The sequence below is a fragment of the Eurytemora carolleeae genome, unplaced genomic scaffold, assembly GCF_000591075.1.
Source record: "Eurytemora carolleeae unplaced genomic scaffold, Eaff_2.0 scaffold57, whole genome shotgun sequence".
Taxonomy (NCBI): domain Eukaryota; kingdom Metazoa; phylum Arthropoda; class Copepoda; order Calanoida; family Temoridae; genus Eurytemora; species Eurytemora carolleeae.
In genome coordinates, this window is record NW_019396351.1 from 365,076 (window position 1) to 384,167 (window position 19,092).

At 33.4% G+C, this 19,092-nt stretch overlaps 1 protein-coding gene across 1 annotated transcript; it reads left to right on the plus strand.

The window, feature by feature from the left end:
• The first annotated feature begins 1,579 nt into the window (after positions 1 to 1,579).
• Positions 1,580 to 18,689, plus strand: LOC111701511 (uncharacterized). Its single transcript, XM_023472813.1, has 7 exons — positions 1,580 to 3,091; positions 13,751 to 14,070; positions 14,822 to 14,983; positions 15,587 to 15,708; positions 16,511 to 16,648; positions 16,755 to 16,829; positions 17,172 to 18,689. Exons 1-7 carry the CDS (start codon positions 1,608 to 1,610, stop codon positions 17,949 to 17,951), a joined length of 3,081 nt encoding a protein of 1,026 aa, XP_023328581.1. The 5' UTR covers positions 1,580 to 1,607; the 3' UTR covers positions 17,952 to 18,689.
• Positions 18,690 to 19,092: the final 403 nt, after the last annotated feature.

Sequence of the window (19,092 nt, forward strand, 5' to 3'; positions counted from 1 at the left end):
TTTTAATATTTGTTCGTGGTTTTCAAGTTTTTTAAAATTATGATCATCCAAAAACCTTCCCTGGAGTCATGCGAGGTCCCACCAAAAAATTGGGCCCGATTGGTTCAGCCGTAACACCCAGACAAGTAAAAAATATGTTTATATGTAGTTGTGCATTTTTATAAAAAAAAAAAACTGTGAAGGGATTGATGAAAAAAGAAATTTTTATGAAAATTACATTTTTTGAAAAAACCAACAAACAGCGCTTTTTTTTGGTGGTGAAATTTACTGAAATACAAGGAAAATAGAAATCTCTTTTCAGTTTTTACTTAATAGATAAAATATCAAAATTTGATCATAATTGTGTTCCCTGTTAAAGGAAGTGTTTGCAAAAAAAATAGAAGAGAATACAGGATAAGCCAAAGTGAAAATACGGCTCGTTGAATACATTTTTATTTCTATCAAATATTTCTAACAAAGAGAATGGGATTAATACCTTTTTTACTTTGATTATAGTTCCTTTTTTCAATTTAAATGTGACATTAATACGTTTCTATGATGATTTTCTGAATTTTAACGTCACAGATTTGCACATCTTTACAGGAACTGAATCCTCATGAATCTTTTTTTGCAAAGGATATATTTTCAAATATTGGGAGAGTATAAAACTATCTTTATATTTTTGTAGTTAAGATTGTGGTGCAGGAAATATTTTGGTGGATTTTTTAATCTTTCAATTCTCAAAATTTCTCAAAAGAGTACACTCAAGATAGGTGTGTGTTGTATGCACTAAACGCAGGTTTGGAGTGGGGAGGGGTGGGGGGGGGACTTTGGGTTTGCGCGTTCTTACTTCAGTTAGGGATACAATGTGGTGGAAAATGGAAGCATACAATCTTAAATTTAGTAAATTTTTCAGTAAAATATATCAGGAAGTTTCCTGCAGTTTTATTTTTTTAAGGAATTGATTAAAAACAAATCAAAAATTTTTAATCCTTATATCTTTGCAACTTAATGAGTAGACCTTTAAAATCTAATTAATTCCACTGGATCTAAATAATAGTCAAGGTTTAAAATACCTTACGCAAATGGTTGCAAAGATATAAGGATTGTGAAATTAGAGTTTGTCTACTATAATTAGCTCCTAAGTTAAAATTATCAAAATATCTTTTTTAATTATTTCTAAATATTCCTCAAACATTAGATCCGTTAACTTGAATTCTTAATTCGTAATGTTTTATAAATTGAAATATTTACAGTTTCAGTTCTTTTCAATAATTTAACGGAATTGAAAAATTTTATATTATTATGATTGAAAATAGAGATAAGGTTTTCAAACTTATTGAAGCGGAAATGTAAAAAAGATATGCTTGAAAAAAGAATTGGAGCAAAATCACAAAAAAAACCTTTTTTGCAAAAATACTTTTAATTGAAAATGTATGAAACTTGTAGAGAGAGTGTAAATCTCATTTTTTCGGTAGTTTTAATTTTAGAATTTCTTAACTTTATTTTAAAGATACAAATTTTTTTTTTATAAACATTAAGAAGATACTTTAAGAAAGCGAGCATTTTTAAAAATCTTTTTTATTGAATTAATGACATTTTTGTTTTCAGAGTAATTAATAAAAAAAATGCGCGGGGGTTCAAAGGAACAGAACGCTACATCAATGCCTTTGGAGTACATAAGAAGTGGAACGGAAGCACCTGGAGACGGATTGAGAAATGAAAGTGGGATTGTGCAAACACCACCTCCGGAGCAACAGACAGTAAGTCAAAAATGTACCAAAATCGTTGGAGCCACAATTGGAAAAGAAATGATCAAGAAAAGAATGAGGAGTTTAGAGGAGGCACCACAAAGAGAGAAGATTGAGAAGGATCGAAGACACAGTCTTGCTGGAGGTCCAACAGCTAATCAGTTGGATAAACCAATATGGCAGCCTGTTGGTGCTGCTACACATACAAATCAAATTGTTCAAGAGAGAACAGAAAGTTTGACAAAGGCCCCTGCAGGTGATAAAATGGGCAGTAAAAGGAAATCAGGGGGAAGCTTGCCTATTACTGGAGCTCAAATTGGAAACTGGGTCCGGCATAGTGTAACAGCAGCTGTTCCAGAAGAAGATGAAGAAGAACTGATTGAAAGTGAAGAGGTTCTACCAAATATAGAGGTAACGAGCAATTCCAGAAGAAAGAGTGTTGATGACTTTCCAAGAAGGAATAAAATCGACTTTTTAAGAAAACGCAGTATGGCAGATGATCATAAGGTTTTTCACAAAGGTCAGAAAAGATCAACACATTCACTTCCAGATGAAAGGCTGGAAGGAGCAAGATTTAAAGATAAGATACTTGAAGATAAAGAGAAGAGTGTTGATGAAGGACAGCCTAACGATCAGAACTGCAGGAAAAGACGGCGAACGGTAGCAAACCTACCGGTCGGTGTTAAAATTGGAGGTTGGTTTAAACACAATACTGGAAAAACAACTGCTGATGATAAGGAAGAACTGATAGAACCAGATACTGTAGACAAGAATAATCGCATTTCCAAACGGCAAAGTGTGTCAACGATTCCAGATGTGAATACAATCGAAAATCTGAGAAGAAACAGTCCGGCAGCCTCACCAGTGTTAAAAAAGAAAGGTAGTGGAAGACGACTAAGTTTGCTGGAAAAGCTAGAAGGCTACCAGATGGGAAGTAAAAGGAGAAGATCCTTTCCCAAAACACTCAAAGGAAATGAGATTAACGGTCTAGCCAAACTCACTGATAACGAGTGTCCAAAAGATGATCCCGAGGAAAATATGAGAAGACATAGTGCACCTTCAGCTAGTAATCGAGGAGGACCTTTGAGGAAGCAAAGTATGGCAGGTGCTCCAGCGGTAAAGAAGATTAGTATGGTGAGGAAGTTCAGCATAGCAGCAGGACTGGAGGGATATCAGATGTACTGCGTAGCACCAAGTGTTCCTGTACTTCAAGGGGAGAATAAGACGAATACTCTAAGGAGAAGGAGTGTAGGAAAAGCACAGAATGAAGAACAGATAGACAGTTCTAGAAAGGGTAGCGTGGAGAAGCTACCTAGGCATATTGATGCAGTGGTTTTGGAAAGAAACCCGTCTCTAAAATGGTAAGAAGTTGTTTAACTGGGAAAGAATAAAGTTCACTGAAAGGGTATGCTTGCTGATAAATGAAGAAAGATGTTTCTGAGTGATTTTCCCTAAAACGGAACTTTTTAAAATAATTAAACCCAAGAAGTTTCTCAGAATTTTTATCAATCAATCATGGCTCTCTGGAAAATCTTGCGGCATTTTATAATGGAGCGGTGCTTGCGAATACTTACAATCCATTTTTATGACCATGTCTTAGACTTGGATTGTAAACTTTTTTCTCTGGAAACCGATCATTTTTTCCGGAAAACCATTGATTTTTTTTCTGAATCCATTGATTTTTTTTCTCCTGAAACCACTGTTTTTTTTTCTCCGGAAACCACTGACCCTTTCCCCCGTAACCATTTGCTTGTAAGTACAGGGTAGTTCATTCTCTTGCATGATCCTGAGTACTAAACATTTTTCTCTAAACAACTGGAACGGAGTCAGATAAAGAACGCTTCATTGCTAACTAAGATGTTCAAACTCTCACGCAAATATTGATCAGTATTTTATCAATTACTACTTTTAAGCTAAAGCTGGAAACAAGCGCCTTTCCATTTTAAAATGTACATGTATAGGGCTACAAAGAAGTATTAGTAAATGCAAATGCCAATTTGACGAATAACTTTCAGAGTTTTCTGTGGTTTGATAGAAATTTGTCCCCCCAGCTTCTTTGTTGCAAGAAGCGGTAACAGCGTTAAACTTAAGAAAAGTAATGTCCCACATGTTTTACTTGAGGCCAACTTGTATTATGAATCTTGATTCGTCTACCCCTGTATCCTAGATTGATTTTTCTACCCCTGTATCCTAGATTGATGTGTCTACCCCCTGTATCCTAGATTGATGTGTCTACCCCTGTATCCTAGTTTGATGTGTCTACCCCTGTATCCTAGATTGATTTGTCTACCCCTGTATCCTAGATTGATGTATCAACCCCTGTATCCTAGATTGATGTATCAACCCCTGTATCCTAGATTGATGTATCAACCCCTGTATCCTAGATTGTCCTGTTTCATGAATTCCCTATTTTTTGTTGGCAAAGCTATTGCGTAAAGGTTATAGATTCAACACTGCAGTCTCTCAGTGTAAAAAGAACTAGTGAGACTAACATGGATTTTATTTGACAAATACTAGATTCTCATTTATCATCATAGGAACCGGTCTAAAGGTGAAGGGTGAATTTAATTTGGTTATTGGTTTGTACAGAAGATTTTACGATTAAATGAAAGGAATTGAGCCGGTGTCACAAACTCTGATTGTCTAATCCCTATAGTTTTTTAAATCAAAAGCATAGATCTTAGATATTTCAAACTTTAAAATCTATTAAATCAAATAATTTAAATTTGAAATTTTAAATGTTACACCATAAAGTTGCCAAGAATAGATTAGAAATATGAGTTTGGGGCGAAAACTGAATTTCTTTGAATACGTGATGTTAGTCTTGGAGCTGGGAGGCTAAATCCTTTCGTCTTAACCTTAGCATTCTATTATGCTTGAAAAGAAATTAAACATTATTTTAAGAGTTGGTGGGGGGGGGGGGGTGTTGGAAATGTTTTCAAGATTAAAAATTGAACGTTTTCGCAAATTTTTTCAATTTATTTTTAACTAATAATAATTTTAACACAAATCTAAGGAACGAGAACTTTATTGTTTTGGTCATTATGCTTCTTTGTGTAACATATTTATATAGTATATACACGTTAGTATTCACGTTCGTAGACATGTTTTTGAAAGAAAGCCGTGCTTAATCAGCATTTATACTTTATCAGTGGAGAAGTTGTTTATTTTCCTTCTTTAATACACTTTAAATAAATAAACTATTCGGTTTTAATCTCTACATATCTCTTAATCTCTACATATCTCTTAATCCTTTTCATATCTCTTAATCTCTACATATCTCTTAATCCTTTTCATATCTCTTAACCCTTTCCATATTTCTTAATCCTTTCCATAACTCCGAATCCTTTCCTTATCTTCTAACCCTCACATATCTTCTAATAATTTCCATATCTTCTTTTCCTTACCTTATTTTTTATTTCTTTTCACATCTCCTAAACCTTTCTTTATACCTAGCCATTTCCATATCTCAGCATCCTTTCCAAATCTTCTTATCCTTTCCATATCCTCTAATCCTTTTTATATCTCCTAATCCTTTTCGTATCTTCTAATCCTTTTCGTATCTTCTTATCCTTTCCGTATCTTCTAATCCTTTCCATATCCTCTATTCCTTTCCATATCTTCTTATCCTTGCCATATTTTCATATCCTTTCCATATCCTAATTCTTTCCGTATTTTCAAATCCTTTCCATATTTTCTAATCCTTTTAATACATTTTAATCCTATCGCCTAATCCTCCTCATAACTCTTAATTCGTTTCCTCTCATGTTCACCAAATCTCTTACACAAATCTTTTACAAAAAATAAACTTCAGAGACGACTGGGCGCAATTTATTTAGTCTTTTCATTGCATTCATAGTCGCTTGTCATACAGACTTCAAAAGTCATTTTTCCTATAGTCATATTTTAAGACATATAAGTCGAAATTAAAGTCTCCTTTGTAGCTGTTCCTGTTCCTTTAATCCTACGCGCGTAAATCCTGTTTTTCTAATCCTACGCGCGTAAATCCTGTTTTTCTAATCCGACGCGCGTAAATCCAGTTTTCTCTAATCCTACGCGCGTAAATCCTGTTCCTCTAATCCTACGCCCTTAAATCCTGTTTCTCTAATCCTATGCCCTTAAATCCTGTTTTCTCTAATCCTACGCGCGTAAATCCTGTTTTCTCTAATCTTACGCCCGTAAATCCTGTTTTCTCTAATCCTACGCGCGTAAATCCTGTTTTCTCTAATCCTACGCGCGTAAATACTGTTTTCTCTAATCCTACGCCCATAAATCCTGTTTCTCTAATCCTACTCCCGTAAATCCTGTTTCTCTAATCCTACGCCCGTAAATCCTGTTTTCTCAATTGAAAACCATAGAGTTATGCTCTTATTTCAAGAGTTAGAGTACAAAGTATTGATTTGTATGTTGTCCTTTATATGCACGCTTTGAGGGAAGGGTATAATTGTGTGCGCGCTTGTAAAATATCATCAGTCAGGGTGGTAATGTGACGGAAAATGGAAGTTAACACAGTAGCACAGTAAGATTAAAATAATTGATTTTTTCGGAAAATAAAATAGAATTTCTCTTCATAATTTTCTAACCGAGAATCAGAGATGTACAAAGTACATGTTTTCTTTTCTCTTCGCATAGTACACATATGCACATATATAGTACACATATGCACATATATAGTACACATATGCAAAAACATATACGCATATAGTACCCACAAAGTACAAACATTTCGCATACTTATCTTAAAATGCGAGGTTTTTAATTTTATTTACAAACAACTAAACCGGCTGCCCGTGGAAAAATAAAATGTTGAAAAAAATTATTTTGAAAAAAAAAATTGAAAAAATATTTCGATTTTTTTAGCCTATAACACGGCCATTTGGCCGGCTATAGGCAACATATATATATATATATATACGAATGTCTTGTTTTATTATATAGGTAAGCCATCCTCAGTATTTATATTATCAGATGTCAGTTATCCAGCCAATATATGTCTGTTTATTTTATAAAACTACTGTTAAAAATATGTTTATGTTAAAAAGCTACTGTTAAAATTATGTTGGAAAATATAGAAATAGTTACACAGATATTATTATACAAATTCATTAAAATAAATCGAATTGTTACAGATAAAAGGAAATACATTTATGAAGCGGTTAAATCCTGATTTCTTAACATTATTAAATAATATGAATCACGTGAATTTTCATATGTCTTTGATAAATAATAAACAAAACAGATCATACAGGGTCACCCATAAAGGATGAGAGTTCATTGTCTAATTTTTTTAATCCTCTAGTTCCTTTCTTCTGAGTTTATTCTAAAGTTATAAATAATACGCTGTTCAGTCAAAACCTGAGGAGCCATTGAAAAACACCGTTTCCTCTAAAATAGACCAGAACTGAAAATTGCGAATTTCTATTACAATTTTGCGAGTTTTCTGTGATTCAATATTTATAAAATTTTTGAGTTTGATAGAAATAATATGTATATACACATGTTTGCTTTTCTGAACTTTGGATTTTGTGAGAAAAAAAGGTTTAAGGATTTTTTTAGCCATAAGAGTACCAAAAAAAATAAAAAAAATAAAAAATATTGAAAAAGGAGAGTTAAACAAAAAAAGGTACAACTTTGCACCAGCCGCCGCTAAAAAAACTTTTTTTTACTCACCCTGTATGATAAAATCCATATTAGTATTTTTTTCGTGTTTTCTAGACATTATCATTTTACAATCTCAGAACACTCAAACTTCTTTGTTTTGCGACAATTTTTTTTAATCGATAAGGTTCACGCACAACTTTGAGTCTTTACACTTACACATCTGTTTGCGGCTCTGCGTTCCGTGGAATGAAAGCCCAGAAAGTGCCGAATCTAAAAGATTGTAGCCAGTCTTTTTAATTTATTCTAAAAAAAATGTTTGATTTCAAATAAATAACTTTCTTAGAATTTATTTCAAAAATATTAAAGAGCTTCGTCAATTATTATCATAATAATAATGCTGCTTTAATATTGTAAAGCGTGCTTTTTATCATGTGAAAAAGATCTGTACAATGCAATCCCTGTTTATTTATCCATATGCCCAGAAAAATTTAAACGAAATAATTGCACAGAGTATCAGTAACTACACGTGGAGTAATTTAAATAGTTATTTCAGATTTAAATCTTACTGTTTCTGTTAAAGAGAGTGTCGACGTATAGAGAAACCGTAAATGAAAAAAAAAGTTTTTAAAAAGTTAAACATGGATGTCTCATTCATTATGCACTGTTCTTAAACTATACATGGAGATCAAAAGACTACAATCCCTTCAAAAGAATTGAGTCTATGCCAGGGAGTAAGGAACAGAAGGGAGATATAACTGACGCGGTTCGCCCTACCATATAAATTATACATGCTTTGCAGACGGTACTCCATTTGAATATGAAATATTTGTCTGATGTGTATAATTACCGCGTCAGTTATATCTCCCTTCTATTCCTTACTCCCTGGTCTATGCCACAAACTCTAATTTTCTAATCCCTACATCTTTACAGCTATATGTCAAACTATGAATTCTGTTAGATCAAATATTTTAAGTATGAAATATCAAAGGCTTTTGGCCATTTTTGAACAATAGGTATTTTCATATTACTGAAGAATGTTATTTCTTTAAGGACTAAAAAGCCGTCATTTGTCTCTTAATATAAAAAATCATCCTAAAAATTCTTCATTTCTCTGAATAAGGTTTGAATGATATTGCCGATAACTGTTGTTTACCCTCTTCAAACATAGATCCTGACAGCTCTGAAAAGTTGCGTCAATTTTCAAGACTGTGTCAACCTGAAAGTGTCGCAATTCCTTTGAGTTTACCTCACATACCTCGCTTACATTTTTTAACATTACTAAACACATTTGTATTTAAGAACTTGGTTTTAGCTTTAGCTTTTAAGAAACTGGCAACATTTTTGTGAATTTTGCGTGGAGATTGCAACCTTCAGATCACTGAAATCGATTAAACAACGAATAGAATCTATTGTCGATCCCTTTAAAATTTTAATTTTAAAAATTGCAGAATATTACGGTTTAGATCTTAATGATTTTGGCCTTTGCTGATACCGTTCATTTGCATTATTAAGGTAATTTTTACAGATGTTCTTTTATCGTTTTCATATTCAACCAAAAATCTTAAAATCATCTTTAGTTCTCAACATTGTTCGAGCGAGTTAGCGTATTTTCTTATCAGGGACGTAATTTCAAGTAACCCAGGATTTAAAAATGACATGTCAGATGCACATCGATACTTTTGAAACCTTTATCTGATCATAAATGTGGAAAGTATCGTCGTTTTTTCATCAATAAAAGTGTCTATTTCTGCAGCGAAAATCTAAAAGTCAATTTAAATGAGAAACACAATTGAAAATCAATTTTCAAAGAGAAAAATATTATCATCTCATAATCTCTTGAACAGACAAAGGTTTTGAGGGTACCGTTGAGAAAAGGAAAAATTTAGAGTTACTTGAAATTACTTTCAGAATTCCTTTAAGATGGGTCGGAAGAAAAGTATTAACAAGTAAGATTCTATAAATTTGCATTTATTTATTTAAAAACTAATTTATCATAGTAGGGATTAGTAAACTCTCAATTACTAATTTTCACATTTTTTATTCATACATTTCTCCCCCCAATCTTCTCCCATGGCAGATGCACACATTTCTCCCCCCCCCCCTCAATCTTCTCCTCCTTGTCTAGAAGCATTGTAAATCTAGACATTAGACATTTTGTAATAGTGCAATATGCATCTGTGAAAACAGGTTAGTCAGCACTTTTTAAATTATTACTCAGCTTCCTGAAGTGCTATGTTCGGCCCAAATTAAACTTGAACTTAGTTTTTTACGTGATAATTCGGCACGTTTTAAGTAAGAACTCAGCTTCCCTACAAAAGCAATAAACTAATTATTCGGCAAGTTTTAAGCAAGAACTTAGCTTACTGACGTGATGTAAAACTGTTATTTAGCACATTTTAAATCAGAAAACAGCTTCCAGACGTGCTTTTAAACAAGACAGTCAGCACGTTTTGAATAGGAGCTTACAAACGTGCTATCCAACATATTACACAATTTTCACGAACTTAAAATTCGAGTCGGTCCCATTAGATTTTCATCAACATATTTTTTTTTAACAATTCATAATTGAATATTTTTAAAATAAGAATTTAGCTTACTAACTTGCTATTAAACTAATTATTCAGAACGTTTTCAATAAGAAATCAGCTTCCAGACGTTATTTTAAATAAGACAGTTTATAGCACGTTTTGAATAGGAGCTTACTTAGCTTCCGGGTCGGTCCTTAATTTTTATTAACATATTTTTTATTATGTATTATAAACAGTTTAATTTGTTTGAACTTATTTAGCGACAAATGAGTTATTACTCAAGATGACTAAGTAGAAATAGCAAAGATTCCCGGGAAAATTAACTATCTTGACAAGCAACAGTTATTGACGTTTTTTTTATCCCCAAAAACTCTGAATTATAGAAACTTGACATGATGAAAATTATAATTATAAATATTAGATAATCAATATTTTTGGCTTCCTGTCAATATTATTTTTAGAATATTCCACCTGGTTCATTTGGTTTAATGGTTTAACCACAATATTGTCATAATTGAAGGGGTCCTAACTAGGATAGGAGTAGTCGGAGGGGGGTGGGGGTCAGTGTTTAGCGAAAAATATTCAAATTGTGTACGTTTACGAAATAAATGCGAAAGGGTTAAAAGTAAAAGAATCAATTCGTTGCCACAAGCCCTAATTTTCTACAACCCAATGTCGTAGATCTTTAAGATTTCAAATTTTAAAATTCTGATGGATCAATTAATCAAAGTCGGAAATATTCGACTCCTTATATCTGTGCAACCTGATGGTGTAACCATTTGATATATTGCACTATTTGAACTAACAGAATTTATTGTTTGAAATATCAAAGGTCTGTAATCTTGGGTTGCAAAGATATGGGGATTAGAAAATCAGAGTTTGTGGCAAAGACTCAATCTCTTTTTTGAGCCAATACGAATGGGAATATTTGTTAAATAGGAAACTTTCTTTTGTTTTTTAATGATTTATGGTTGGGGTGGGTAGGTATAGTATATGTCAGAGTAGGCCTATTCTACTATGGCCCAGTGACAGTATAAAGTTTACGATATGCCCGTGGTAAAACGTGTTATTTAACCGAGACTTCTTGTAAAACGTATTTATATAACTCAGAAAAGGCACTGGGAAGAAGCCCAAAGAATTACCAGTTTTTGCTTCATAGGAGGGTAGGTCTTGACATAGATAGGTCCCTTTATACGCAAACATACTACTAGAGGCAAATAAAAATTTATCTAAACAAAAATTTAATATTTAATACCTATGCCCATTTTACATTTGTGTTTTTCCTTCAGTACTCACGTGCAGGGGGAAAACGTGCAACCCATCTGTGCACTTCTTTGAGTTCTCATCCGACATTTAAATCTCGTGGTTTATAATCCTAACCGTTTATAAAACTTGGAGCTAAAATCTATCATGCTTATGAAACACAATCGTGTTTATAGTTCTCAGTTGTAAACAAGACATCAAACAGTGTAGGGTTCAAGTCTATGAGAGTTTTTTAGAGTTTAGAATCTTGAACTGTTAGCGTTAAGTTTATGTTATAAAGAAATTTTGCGACCCATAGAATTTTTGCACGTTTCTTGGTTTCTATAAAAATACAAAACATGGATGATTTCGGAGATACATTCAGAAACAACTTACTTTACGCCTTTAGGTAAATATCATGATTTTGTAGGATACACCTTTTATTCAGTCTTAAAGGGACTGTTGTCTAATTCTAATGACCCTTCAGTTACGATTCACTTAATAACAATCTTGAAAAGGTAAAAATACTGTCAAATACCAACTTTTGTCTTTGCAAGCTGCATAATAATCAAATTATAATGAGAAAAACAAGGATGTCTCCATCATCTCAGACAAAGGTTTAAAGGCAGTAGCCCGTACCGTTTTTAAGTTCTCGAAATCACTTTGAAAGTTCAATAAAAATTAGAAAAAAACAGAATTAATCTAAATAGTTGCAAGTTTTATAAATGGTTGCTGATAAAAAATGTTCTTTAATCCTTGATTTTTTAAACTCCCCCCCCCCCTGTACTTAAAACTAAAATTTTAGTTGTTCGATTGAAATGACCTACTCTGCAGGCTTTATCAGGGTCATCATATTTTACTGTATAACAATATATAAATTGGCTTACTATTAAAGATGGCTTAGAATTAGGTTAAGATATATGCGAGAATATTTTAATTTTTAAATAAGAAAGACACTATATTTCATTAGTAATAAAATAATATGCAGTGATAACAGGGGGCGGGCATAACTCTCCTAATTTTGCCTGGCTAGGTTTATACTGTACAGTGAAATTTGTCGAAAAATGTTTCCTTATGACTGAGTTGGTATCATAGAGTACAGTGGGTTTAATCCTAAGTACATCTATTTGTACGGTATTGATTGGACAGTTAATTTTAATGTTTTTCAACAATTGAGATATTGTAGTGTCAAAAATTGTGTAAACAACGATGTATCATTTGTCATATTTATACATCAAAAATGGGATTTAGAGGGGGGGGGGGATTTTATTTTTTTCTCTATTTGTCATGTCTCATTTTTATACAAAAATCATATGGACTTGTTTTCTTTGCTTTCACTTTCAAACAATAACTTTCAAAACTGATCTACGAATTATGATCCCCCCCAGGTAGAATTTCTGATCGGGTCATTGTGTACAGTGGCTGTACAACAAGAAGTCTAAAATTCCAGATGCCCCCTCTATTACTAATATCTCGATGAGTGATAACCAAAAAACTCTGAAATAGGAAGACGACTTTATAGCAATACTTAAGTGTATTTCATGTTGTTAGAAAGCAAATAGTTTTACTAGACAATTATTAAACCACTAATTGAGTGAAATGGATCCTTTTATACTGCACAATCATTCTCATGAGACTATTTAAAGTCATATCTTGAGTTTAAAAGTCGTTTTTCTTTTCCAGTCGTTTCCCTATTTATAGTGTATACCGATATCTCTAACATGCAATACGTGCTTTGTACATCGTGTATCTGTCTATATCACTCCAGTTCATACCTTTAGAATAAATATTGAAATCTAGCCAAATACTGTCCTAATTCACATGGTGGGGATAGACAAATATCGGGTTTTTATTGTGAGTCATCGGAAAACAGAACGGGTCAAAACAAGTTTAATTATTCGTTTTGCGTTTTATGAAATTATTTTTAACTCTGTTCGGGCATGAACAGTAAAGATTGAATATTTTATTGAAAGTTAAAAACAAAAGCACTCAACCTTTTTTTTTCAAATCAACATTCATTTATTATATGTATATGCCATGAGCTTTGGATAGTATTTATATGTAATTAAGACTCCTAATTACCTAAAAAACTCTGTTTCCTCTTAGGAATTCCTAGAATTCCCCAGTTCCCACACTACCCTGATATCCCTACTATAAAGCGTACCTGGAGAACAATCATAAATAAACCTGGGGCTACATATAAACCAACATAAACCTGTAATCTTAAATTTACAAGGATAAAGGATAAGTCATAGAGAGGAGTAGATGTATGTATTCTGAGCTGTACGCAGTACGCTGTACAGTTTAGGCCAGAGTGATAAGATACCATGTACAGTACAGTGTATGGGGTATACACTACAAAGCAACGGGGTAAACAATGTGCATTTCAAAGAACGGGAAAGATAGTTGCTTCCCCAACAGTGTAATTGGAGGTAACGGTACACAATACGGTACTGCATAGTTAAGGGTATATCGTGCAGTACAATGTAGTTAAGAGTAAACCGTGCAATAAAGCATAGTAAATGACTGACCATACAGTACAATTTAAGTAAGGGTACACCGTACGGCGTAACAGTTTAGGCAAGGTAACACCGTCCAAGCAAGAATATAGAAATATTTAAAACCTTTAAATATTTTGATATATTTCAGGATGGGGACAGGACAAGAAAACAGCTCGAAGGCCGGAACTAAGTCTCTGGTATGGACCGGAGAACACATCAGCAGTTATTCAGACCCGGAAAAGGCTGATAATGTGACCAGAACTGAAAAAGTTTCTCAGTCCTGCTCTAGATCAAGTTCCTGGCTGAGTTTACAGAATGGTTTAGTAAAGCAAGGTCTGGCTGTTGCTGGTATGTCCCTGGGTTGTGTACTAGATGGAACTGTTATTGCCTACTCATCACCTGCTCTTCCTTCATTGTTCAAACAGAGCTCAACTGTTCAGATTAATCTTCATCATGCTTCATGGATAGGTTAGTACACTCAGTACACTTATAGTTTAGTACTTTAGGTTTTGTACTTTCAGAGGTTCAAACTTTTGTGAGAAATGGCTTAATCATGTAAAACAGCTGACTCATATTTTTATGATCTTCTATCTTGCCACAAACCCTGCTTTTCTAAATCCTATATCTTTGGATTCCAATGTCGTAGACCTTAGATATTTCAAACTATGAATTCTGTTAGATCAAATATTATAAGTTTGAAATTAAAGATTTACGACATTGGGTTCTAAAGATATAGGGATTATAAATTCAGAGTTTGTGGCAAAGACTCAATTCCTTTAACAACAGATTCAATTCTTTTTTTCTTTTTTTCGATTAAATGAGTTCATTTCTTCCTTGAGACAGATTGATGATATTTGAATGAAACATAAGCCGGGGGCGTTAATTAACTAGTTTATATATTTGTTGTACCATGATACCATGACCTAAATATCAACTAGGAACAAGAATTAGTAACGTAGAAATGATATCACAGTATTAAAAAGATAACAGATATAGTAATTGCAAAACATATTAGCTCTTAAGCAATGCATCATTAAAATACCCCCCCCCCCCCCTCCATTATAACAAAACCCAAAAGTAATTAAATCTCTTGTACTCTCTAAAAAAAACTTTAGAATTTTTCAATCTTATTCTAAAAAAAGATTTTCCAAAACATTATGAATCTAATTATTCAACCTTTACACTCTCGTTCATGCTTAGAGAAATAATTTTGTTATAGGTAGTGTTCACACATTGGGTGCAGTGCTTGGTTGTTTATTATCTATACCTACCATGACACTGCTGGGTAGGCGGGGTGCTGCTCTTTACGTGATGACTGTAGCTTATCTATTGGGATATCTACTCATTGGCTTCGCGGTTAACGTTGAAATGATTATTATAGGTAATTATGATAAAATATTAATTATAACACATATGTACCCCCCCCCCCCACCGACCTTTTAAAAGGACAGAGACCCAATCTCATGAATTATTAGGATGTCAGCACTGACTGTGTGCTTTTATCTTCAGTTGCATTATAAACATTAGAATTTAGAATGTAGTGCAAAGATAACTGATATAAAAATACTGGTTTATCAAAATAAACCAACTTCATCTCAATGCATGAAAAAGCATTGTTCTCCTGAGCTGGGAACTTTTGCGTTGGATACTCATTGTTTGATCTCGTTATCCACTGTGGGCACTTTCAGAGAATCATTCCTTAACCAAGCTCCCTTAAACCTCTGACTGTGTACGATTACCAAGCGGGATATTGATTAAAATAATCTGCAGATTAACAAAAGATCGAGATTATGAATTGATCTTGATATCCACAATTCAAGAGTTTCCATGCTCTGGTTATTTTTTAATTGTTTAATTTAAGATCAAATTTACCAGAAAACTTGATAAATCTGTAAACAATTTTACAATCCCGTCAAAATAATTATTATCATCTCCACTAGTTGGACAAATTTTATCATTTTAATTCTTATAATTTGTTGTTTAGGTCGGTTGTTAGGTGGAATAGGATTAGGATTAACTCTCTCTATAACTCCAGTCTATCTTGTAGAAGTATCCAATATCAGTAATAGAGGAATGTTGGGAGTAATTCCTCCACTATTTACCCAGGTAACAGAGTTGAAATAATTACTCTAGTAGATTCTGCACTATTTACCCAGGTAACAGAGTTGGAATAATTACTCTAGTAGATTCTGCACTATTTACCCAGGTAACAGAGTTGGAATAATTACTCTAGTATATTCTGCACCATTTAACTTTTGTGTGGGTATTTTAACTTTAGAACGTTTAATCTCGATATCTAATGTGGTCTCTTTTAAATTTGAGAATTTATGCTTGATCTCTCAATTGTAGTTAATCCTGCAGGGTATGGCCATCACGGGATTTCAAAGCTGAATTAAATTGATCGGTAGATCTCCATAAAAAGGAGATCAAGGAGATCAAAGTTTAATCCCAAGATTCACATCACAAAAGTTCTAATTTCAAACTTACATTTCTGATTGACGATGGCACCCTTTAACTCTGTATCTGATTTCTCATATCTTCAAGAGAACAACATTCTTCAAAAGAATTGAGTTTTTGTCACAAACTCTGTATTTTCTTATCCCTATATCTTTGCATTTGATTGTCGGAGACCTTAGATATTTCAAACAATGAATAATTTTAGATCAAATAATGGTAGTTTGAAATATCAATGGTTTACACCATCAGGTTGAAAAGATATGGCAAATGTAAAATCATAATTTGTGGCAAAAACTCAATTCCATTACTTTCTTTTTTTGCTGCAAAAATCTGACATCAACATTTTAAAAGAAACCACACTTGAAAGTTATAAATTTTACAAGATATCTCCATCATTTTTTCTCAGAAAAATGTTTAAAGAATCTAATATAGACCACTATTATTGTTCCAGGTTGGACTGTTAACGACATATATCTCTGGTATCTGGTTAGAATGGGCAGGGTTGGCTCTCTCAGGGATAGCTCTGATAGTACCAACGATCTTGTTTATTTGGGTAATCCCAGAGTCACCTGTACATCTAGCCTCGAAGGTGAGAAAACCTCCTGTTTCTTGAAACATTAAAAAAAGAGTTAATTTGAAATATTTTTTCGTAATTATTTTTTTTTGAATCGTTAGAAAATTTTTCAATATTTTAGGGAGACTTTATGGGAGCTGAACAATCTCTACAAAAATTGGGACGAACAGAGGCTCCTACAGGGTTCTTTAAACAGGTACGAAACAAATAAACTTTTAAATTTTTTTTCTGATTTATAACTGATTTATAACTGATTTATAACTGATTTATAACTGATTTATAACTGATTTATAACGGCGCCCTTTAAATCTATATCTGAGTAACAATAAGGAAGCTACATGACCGTTTTTATACCTTGAATTTTTGTTTTTATTCTAACAACTTCCTTTATTGTCCTTAAAGCATCAGGTCTGTTATATGTTAACATTTTTTGTTCAGAAAATAAGTATTTTTTAGTTATCTATTGCTCAGACAAAGGTTTTATGGGACTCGTTATAAAATATTATGTCAGCAGACCCTTTAATTAACTTCTCCGCAGGTTCAAGGAGAAACTCTGCACTACAGTGGTCCGGACGTATTTGAAAATACAGAAGATGCAAACTCCTCTCCGTCCTGGAGATTCCACAAGCACCCTGCAGTCTGGAAACCATCTCTCGTCTGTCTAGCCATCATGTTCTTCTTCCAGGCCACGGGATACAACACCATCATCGCCTACAGTAAGCTTATCTTCAAGGAGTCGGGGCTAACAATGAACGAACATATCGCTACTGGAATCACCGGCGGGGTCATCTTGGTCAGCTGTATTGCCGCTATTGGACTCTCCAAACTTCTACGCAGAAAACTTCTCCTACTTGCTTCATCTATTGGGACCAGTATCAATCTGATTATATTAGGGGTTTACTATTATCTCAAGGGTTCAGGGGTTTCTTTAACCTGCCACTGGGTACCACTTGTCTCTATGCTTGTATTTATATCCTTTTTCATGGTTGGATATGGAGCAGTTGCTTGGACTGTCATGGCGGAAATACTTCCCACTTCAGCACGTGGGAAACTATATCCGTTTGCCGTAGCGTTCACGTGGATCTGTAACTTCTGCTTTGCACTTAGCTTTGGATACATTCAGGAATATTCTGGATCTTTCTCAGCTTTTTGGTGCTTCGCAGGGTTGTCATTTATAGGAGCCATATTTATTGTTTTCTGTGTACCGGAAACAAAAGATAAATCTCCGGAAGAAATTGCGGAGTTTTTTGTCAAAAAAACTCCCGTAGTTTTAAATTCAACCGCTACTTCTGTGATGGATATCAGTTCGGTTTACTGATTTTTCAATTCAACAATCTTAAGTTATTCGATTGAGCCTATAAAAGTACACGGAGCACCCTAAATGCAAAGAAATGTTGCCAGGATGTAAACCATGGCTATGCTTGTCTAGAATGTCAGATCCCCATGAGCTTGCAGCAATCTATTTGCCATACATTTAAAAATTTATTCCACCTATCTGTCTAAAAAAGTACCTGAACCTTTGTGTGTTCCAAAACCAATCCCTTTTCAACCATGATCAGAGTTTAGAGCATAAACTGCAGGATTTTCTGATTTAAAGTTTTTGAACCATGTTAAGTCAAATTTCAATTATTGTGCAATGTTATTCCACATAGAGTTTTACACTTATTTTTTGAAGGTATTTAAAGGTCTGTACATATGATTTCAAGCAAACTTCCATTTATAGAGTTCTATGTTTGATTCACAACGATACCCTTAAACGCTTTGCGTAATCAAGTATGAATTATACATCGATGCTTATAATCTTAAAACAGATTATTTTCAATTGTGCATTTCTACTGCAAGAAAACTAAGGAGAAATGATCGGAATTAAACACTTTTCAAGCTAGAAAACTACGCTACCTTTCACTTTATTAATCAGATTTCGAGGGTAACGTTGTTAATTAGGCATAGCCCTCTTTAAAGCTCTCTGCTTTCAAGTTGAAATTTGAAGAAAATTCTCTGCTTTCAAGTTTAAATTTGATGCAAACTCTCTGCTTTCAAGTTTTAATTTGAAGCAAACTCTCTGCTTTCAAGTTTTAATTTGAAGAAAACTCTCTGCTTTCAAGTTTTAAATTGAAGCAAACTCTCTGCTTTCAAGTTTTAATTTGAAGCAAACTCTCTGCTTTCAAGTTTGGATTTGATGCAAACTCTGTGCTTTCAAGTTTGGATTTGATGCAAACTCTCTGCTTTCAAGTTTGGATTTGATGCAAACTCTCTGCTTTCAAGTTTGGATTTGATGCAAACTCTCTGCTTTCAAATTTTAATTTAAAGCAAACCCTCTTGTTTCAAGTTTTACTTTAAAGCATACTCTCTGATTTCAAGTTTAAATTTGAAGCAAACTCTCTGGTTTCAAGTTTAAATTTGAAGCAAACTCTCTGGTTTCAAGTTTTAATTTGAAGCAAACTCTCTGCTTTCAAGTT

Bases quoted from the DNA above. Each gene is read 5' to 3' on its own strand.
- LOC111701511 (XM_023472813.1), top strand. From the start codon at position 1,608: ATGCGCGGGGGTTCAAAGGAACAGAACGCTACATCAATGCCTTTGGAG. The intron at 14,071-14,821 runs GTTAGTACACTC...ATTTTGTTATAG, and splicing joins TCATCATGCTTCATGGATAG to GTAGTGTTCACACATTGGGT. The intron at 16,830-17,171 runs GTACGAAACAAA...ACTTCTCCGCAG, and splicing joins CTACAGGGTTCTTTAAACAG to GTTCAAGGAGAAACTCTGCA.